Source organism: Coenobita brevimanus, chromosome 8 (genome assembly GCF_032717465.1).
Source record: "Coenobita brevimanus isolate Jiangsu-jjx chromosome 8, ASM3271746v2, whole genome shotgun sequence".
Lineage (NCBI taxonomy): Eukaryota > Metazoa > Arthropoda > Malacostraca > Decapoda > Coenobitidae > Coenobita > Coenobita brevimanus.
In genome coordinates this window covers 47,101,461-47,108,843 of record NC_136961.1, presented here as the reverse complement: position 1 = coordinate 47,108,843, position 7,383 = coordinate 47,101,461, and the positions used below count along the sequence as shown (strand labels likewise).

The 7,383-nt window shown below is 44.9% G+C and overlaps 1 protein-coding gene across 1 annotated transcript; it reads left to right on the top strand.

The window, feature by feature from the left end:
- The first annotated feature begins 827 nt into the window (after positions 1-827).
- Positions 828-3,983, top strand: LOC145407948 (uncharacterized). The gene is made up of 4 exons (XM_080278772.1): positions 828-849; positions 2,614-2,815; positions 2,921-3,451; positions 3,644-3,983. Exons 1-4 carry the CDS (start codon positions 828-830, stop codon positions 3,981-3,983), a joined length of 1,095 nt encoding a protein of 364 aa, XP_080134898.1.
- Positions 3,984-7,383: the final 3,400 nt, after the last annotated feature.

The window sequence follows — 7,383 nt, the reverse complement described above, 5'->3', positions numbered from 1 at the left end:
GATATTAACCAGCCGAAACCAAAAACAAATCGCTAAGGAAGAGGTGTTACGGAGCCTCCTTAACCCCCCCCCCTCTCTCTTTCATTTTACTTTTTCACTTTCTACCTCGATGTGATCATCTCTCTCTCTCTCTCTCTCTCTCTCTCTCTCTCTCTCTCTCTCTCTCTCTCTCTCTCTCTCTCTCTCTCTCATTTTACTTTTTCACTTTCTACCTCGATGTGCTCCTCTCTCTCTCTCTCTCTCTCTCTCTCTCTCCGGACGATTTTATTCAGCTCAGGATGGATTTTTCGAAACGGGGGGGGGGGATAGATACAGCCTTCATTAACCCTTTTTATCTCAGTTGATGGCCAGGTGTAGTCAGGTGGGAGGCATGAATTTGACTAGTAACCAAGGAGACTCATTTCGACCTGGTAGCCAAGACTAGAATAATATATATTTAAATCATACAGGTTATCCAGTTCCGCCAGATTAAAAAAAAAATGAATAAATAAATCAGTTATTGGAGGGATGATGCGAGCTGTTTCTAATTCTTTCTTTAATTCTAAGCCTAAAGAAAATTGCGCGTTTTTAGCACGACCTAGAATACGTTCATGCAGAGAAGAAGCCAAGATGAAGAGGGGCATTTTTCCGTGAGGCAGAGTCTATTCGGCGAGGGGAACAAAGGGGGAGGGGGGGGAGGAAGAGTGGGAGGGGTCGGAGGAGTGTGTGGGAGGGACGTAGGGAGGCGGTGTGGGTATATAAGGGAGGCGGGTGACCATCCTCACCATCATCACCTCCAGCGTCTTAGTACACTCTTCTACTTCTCTCCCTCCCGTCCACCTACAGTCATGAGGCTCCTTCTCCTTATCGGTAAAACACACACACACACACACACACACACACACACACACACACATTTTCACTTTTCCTTTTCGTAACCACATACACAACCATTTTCTTAGTTTTTTCATTATTTAACTCTAATTTTGCTGCTCAACTTTATACCATTATATATCCTTATTAATATTCCTTCTTTCTTATATTTTTCTTTTTTCTCATTTTCTTTTAGTCTTTGGTGTTTCAATATTTTTTTTTTGCACATTTAGTTTTTTTACTCTTCACTCTCGCTTGAAACTCACTAACTTATATTTTTGCTTTTATTTTCTTTACTACCTTATATTTCTGTCATGTAATCGAGTTTATCACTGTATTTGAGGACTTAAAATCCCCCCCTTTCAGTCTATCTATCTATATCTATCTGTTTTCTTATATACATTACATTTACGTTTAGAATTTCTGCATATTTCGTATTTATTGTTAGAAAATACGTAAAAGTTCCAGTATTTAGACATGGTTATTTTTCCAAGCATAATTTAAATTCACTGTCTATTCTACCTGCCATACTCACATATACAGTAGACTAATATAGGATTCCTTATATATCTGGGTCGCTACTATAATCGTATATGCCTTGGAATTATAGAAGTTGCCTTGTCGTCAGCTTCTAGTCATCTCCGTATCTTAATCATATATCACACTGTCTAGCAGAATATCCCCTATACGGTATTTCTAAGTTTTATCTATGAATTATGTATCTCGTATAATTGTATATATCCCACAGTCATTAATAATTATAATATCCCCAATAACTTTAAAAATTCTGCAGTTCCCTATATATATACATCTGTTTTTTCATTAGATTTATATGTTTCAAAAATCAGATGTCATTGTCTGTGTCAGATTTATCACTAAAACACTATTCCTGTCGATATTCTGTATGGCATTGTACAGTCAGGGGAAAAAATTGGCTTACCATTGCACTGCGTCTGCTTCTTACTTTGGGCATGTCCGTCACTTTCCTCTCTGACACATCATATGAAAGAGAATCACCTATGGGCAGAGAAGCATACAAAGTTTCATCTAGATTAGGTATATTAAACACCAGAGGAAAAAGAGAAGTGAAAGAGTTGAGATATTAGGCAACCTCTCGTACCTCGAGCTGCATAGAAAACTGTCGAGTAGGAGAGATGAAATATTAACCGAACTTTTATCGTCGCGTCTACAAGAGCCTGTGTCATATAAGTCACAGATGTTGGGAGTGACGAGCGAAAGTCACAGATAGAGCCAGAGGGTAGCCAGTCAAAGGGACAACTAGAGCTGTATTCTGAGTCACAAATGTAGCCAAAGAGTAGCTCAGGTCACACTTGTAGCTCAAGAATAACTCCAGTCACATATGGGCCCAGGTCATAGACGTAACCCACGTGACAGACTTAGTCAGAGTAGCTGAGTCACAGAAGTAACCAGGTCTGGCTTCAGTCACAGATGTAAACTAATACAGGCTGAAATCACAGATGTAGTCCATGTCACAGATGCAGCCCAGGAGCAGCCCAAATAACAAGTTTATTTAGAGAAACTTGAGACAAAAGTAGTCCAGCCAACGTAAAGTCGCTCCTAGTGACCACCCTTCTTCCCGTCTGCACGAGTCACAGATATGGCCAGATGTTAGAAGACACAGCTATAGCTAGATGGTAATTCTCGTCAGATAAAGGGTCTGTTCAACACCTCTTCCTTACCAACAACCCAGATCATTGACGTATATCCTGAGTGATGCCATCTTCTTTTGTGTGTTCTCAGCCGTGTTGGGAGCGGCCGTTGCCGACCACTCACCCTCCAACTCCTACAGCGTTCCCACCAACGGTTTCAACGGCGGCGCCAACGGGTTTAACGGAAATGGATTTAATGGAGGCAACGGTGCCCTCAGCAACGGTTACAGTGCACCAGGTAGAAACGGGTTCAATGGTAATGGCAACGGGTTCAATGGTGCCCCCAGCAGCAGGTATGGTGCACCAGGAAGAAACGGGATCAATGGCAACGGCTTGAACGGCAACGGTAACGGCTACAATGGCAACGGTTTCAACGGCAATGGCAACGGGTTACCCAGCGCGACCTACGGCGTGCCCAACGGCGGGTACGGGGTAGACCCCCTAGAGGAGCTTGGTGAAAACATCCCCGGGGGCGGCGTGCCCGGCGTGGACTACCCCGTGCTGGCCTCCGTGCCCGACACCGGCTTCGACTGCGACGCCCAGGCCGTGCCAGGCTACTACGCCGACACAGCACCTGAGGCAGGATGCCAGGTGTTCCACATCTGCCAGGACCGCGCCCTGCGGCGCCAGAAGGACTCCTTCCTCTGCCCCAACGGCACCATCTTCAACCAGCAGTACCTCGTCTGTGACTGGTGGTTCAACTTTGACTGTCTTCAGGCAGAGCAGTTCTACTCCGTCAACGAACTCATTGGTGTAGAACCCGGCGCTAACGGCGGCTATGGCTACACCGCCCCCGTTAATGGACTCAATGGACTTAATGGATTCAACGGGTATGGCAGCAACGGCAACGGCAGGAATGGCAACGGTGCTCGCAACGGGTATGGCGCCAACGGTAATGGCAACGGCAATGGCAGAAATGGAGGCAACGGGTATGGTGCCAATGGTAATGGCAACGGCAATGGCAGAAATGGAGGCAATGGGTATGGTGCCAACGGTAATGGCAACGGCAATGGCAGAAATGGAGGCAATGGGTATGGTGCCAACGGTAACGGTAACGGACGCAACGGAGGCAATGGCATCAATGGGTATGGCCTCAATGGCAACGGGAGGCAAAATGGCAGGAGGAACGGTGCCAACGGCTATGGATCAAATGGCGGCAGGAACGGAAACGGCGTTCTGAACGGCAATGGATTCAATGGCGCTCCATCTGCCAGTTACTCAGCCCCTTCTAATGGCGCCCTAGGTAACGGCAACGGGGTCAGCAACGGCGCTCCCTCATCAGTCTACGGGGCGCCTTCCAACGGTAACGGCTTCGGCAACGGGGTCAGCAACGGCGCTCCCTCATCAGTCTACGGGGCGCCTTCCAACGGTAACGGCTTCGGCAACGGGGCTCCTTCAACGTCGTATGGAGTACCCAGCAACGGCATCAGCTCCCCCTCCACCTCTTACGGCGTGCCCTAGGAGGACTGGAGCCACTGACAACATCACTTCGGACGGACCCTAAGACTACCCTTCGCTACGCCACGAGTCTCTCTCTCCATGACTTCACCAACTTTGTATATAGTGTAATCCTTTCGCTTCCTGTATTTAACGATCTCCCGAATGAAAAAGATTATATATATTATTATTATGATGAATATATTATCATGACGATGTGTGTGTGTGTCTTCCTTACCCTTGACTCTGTAATATGTCCGATTTGGGCGAAGAGGTGAGAGTCAGAGGTCAGTCAGTTCGTGTTCGTTGCCTCGAAGCTGTTTCAGAACCTAATGGGGTCATTTTATAGTAAACATGGTTAGCCCTCTTATGATCGGGGCAACTCTAGTATGTCTGATTTGGGGAAAGAGGTAGAACCGAGGCAATTTTTTTTTTTCTCTCTCTCTCTCTCTCTCTCTCTCTCTCTCTCTCTCTCTCTCTCTCTCTCTCTCTCTCGAACTGTCAGAACTTATATTGATTCATCTGCTGGAAAAAAAAAAAAACAATGTTATTTTTCAGGTTTCTATGACTCACTCTTAAATGGTCGATCTGTCTATCTGTTTTCATCTATATCTATCTGTCTGTGCATATTAATCTATTTATATTTATATCTGTCTGTCTACAGTATGTCTATCTGCCAGTATATGTCTATCTGTCTTTCCATCTAACTGTCTGTCTGTCAATCAGTCAGTCATCTATCTTTCCATCTAACTGTCTGTCTATCAATCAGTCAGTTAGTTTATCTATGTCTGTTTATCTATCTATCTATCCATCTATATCTCTCTGTGTCTACCTGTCTCTGCGTATATCTATCTATCTCTCTGTGCACCTGTCTATATATATATACCTATCAGTCTGTCTCTATGCATATCTGTCTATCTGTAACTGTCTGGCTATCCGTCTGACTGTCCTCCTGTCTATCTATCTTCTTACCTACCTACTTAGTTCAGTTTTACAACCTCCAAACGACTTTTATTAAACGGAAAATCTCTACCAGTAAAGGGGTTACTAAAGACTATATATCAAACCCCCTCAGTCCAAAAACCGTCTGAAGGTGGCAAGAATAAGTCATTAAATGTATTCATCTCCGGACGATTTTATTCAGCTTAGCAGAGAGAGAGAGAGAGCGTGTGGAGGTAGGAAAGAATATTAAAAGGGTAAATCTTTTAATTCACTGCGTCTCTTCTCTAAATGGAGTCACTACCAGACGATTTTATTCAGCTTGAAGGAAGAGTTGTAGTAGTAGTAGTACTAGTAATAGTAGTAGGTGTAGTGGTGGTAGTAGTAGTAGCAATAGTAGTAGTGTTGCAAGAATTAAATGATAAAGACGGCATCGTACTGAAGGGGTTAAATAGATGTAGAGAGGGACGCCTTCGTGTGGTGCCACCGATATAGCCTCCTCCTCCTCCTCCTCCTCCTCCTCCTCCTCCTGCTACTACTACTACTACCACCACGAAAATCCGTCATCGCACTTATCACATGGACACTCAGCAGAATTGAACCGTCTCCCCTCACCAGGATTAAAATAGCAGAGTTGTCCTTACCGTGAGCGAAGCATACACCACGGAAAACGGAGGTGGTGTAGTGGTTAGAACGCCCCGGTCGGAGTGTGGGCCTGGCTTGGGTTCGATCCCCCCAAGAGGACCTTTTTTTTTTTATGCCACCAAGGGACGTAGCCTGGTCATCTGTGTGTGTGTGTGTGTGTGTGTGTGTGTGTGTGTGTGTGAATGCCACACACAACCCCCCATTACCGTGGTGGCGTGGTCGGTGGATGGCGGGGTGAGGGAGCAGCACCGTCCATGGGCTGTGCTGACTGCGGGGTTGCCTCTCTCTCTCTCTCTCTCTCTCTCTCTCTCCCCGTACCTACCAACTGACCTACCTACCTCTTTCTGTACCTATGTCTTCATAAATGACTGAATATCGCTTGTTTACTCGTCTTTTTGTTTATGTTGATTTGTCTTTACCTTTAAGGGGGCGAAATTCCTTAAAGATCCCATAAAATTCTTCTCAAGATGGGGAGAAGACGAGGACAAAGAGGCAACATTATTTTTAGGTCAGTCACTCTGTTTATTGCCATCACGATTTTTTTTTCTTTTCGTTCTTGCTTGTTTCAGACGGTTTCCTCATTTTCTTTGATGTCTCTCGTCGTGAAAGGCTGAGAGAGAGAGAGAGAGAGGGAGGGAGGGAGAAAGAGAGAGTAGGGGACAAAGTTTCGCCTATTATATCACTTCTTATTTATCAGAGAGAGAGAGAAAAAAAATAAGCATAGATAAAAGCGAGAGAGAGAAAAAAGAAAGAAAAAATATATTACGTCATGGTCTGGAGGGACTTAAGAGTTTTTGTGAATACTGTGTGTGTGTGTGTGTGTGTGTGTGTGTGTGTGTGTGTGTGTGTGTGTGTGTGTGTGTGTGTGTGTGTGTGTGTGTGTGTGTGTGTGAGAGAGAGAGAGAGAGAGAGAGAGAGAGAGAGAGAGAGAGAGAGAAAGAAAAGAAGATGTTACGTCATGGTGTGGAGGGTCTGAAGACTTTTTATGAATACTGTTGACCATTGCCACCTGAAGGAAAACGAAAGGTTGATTTATGGCGAACCAGATAAATATGTATGTGGTCGTGAGGAGAGCAGGTGTGGGGGTGTGGGTGTGGGTGGGGGTGAGGATGGGGGTGTGGGTGAGGGTGAGAGAATCCTCTATGGCCAGAGAAACGTACCAAACCTCTCTCAGCTTAGGAATATTAGCCAGCAGAGGAGAGCGACAGGTATAAGAGGTGAAATATTACCCCAGTCCCCTCTGAGCTTAGAAGTATTGCCAAAGAAAGTCAGAGGCGGAACAGGTGAAATATTAGACTAACTTTTCTTCCACCTCGTACAGTAGGGCCAAAAAGTATCGTTATTAAGGGAGTGATTCGTTTCAGAGAGCATTATTTTCCTTTTGCATTTTTGTTCGAAGTCAGTGTTAGGAGCCATAGAGGTGAAGGTCCCGTCATTTCATCCACTGTTTCAGAAATGTACACTCGCCCGCGAAAGTTTGTACACAGACGCGTCCCCCGGCTGCTGTAGCGATGGAAGGCGTTACGTGAGAAATATTTGTGATGGAAATAGGAAACAGAACAGAGAGAGAGAGGAATGGGAAATATAGAAAGCAGAAGACAGTGCTGGCGGGGGAGTATCGGCGAAATATTGCTCGTGGAAATACATACAGAAAAAGAAAAGATTAGTCAAGATACGTTTTGACTTATAGATTTTTCTTCACCCGAGGGAACTGCACCACTCTCAAATACTAACTCGTGGTTGCTTTAAAGTCAGTCTCCTTGGTTGTCAGGTATATTTTTCATCGAGTTTTTTTTTTTTTTTTCCATCAACCAGATTAAGGAAAAAAAAGGTGAAAACA

What these genes read in the sequence shown, in the direction of transcription:
- LOC145407948 (XM_080278772.1), top strand. Translation starts at nt 828, where the DNA reads ATGAGGCTCCTTCTCCTTATCG. An exon ending in AATGGTGCCCCCAGCAGCAG is followed by an intron (nt 2,816 to 2,920) that starts GTATGGTGCACC and finishes CGGGTTACCCAG; the next exon opens with CGCGACCTACGGCGTGCCCA. An exon ending in GGCAGAAATGGAGGCAACGG is followed by an intron (nt 3,452 to 3,643) that starts GTATGGTGCCAA and finishes GCAAAATGGCAG; the next exon opens with GAGGAACGGTGCCAACGGCT.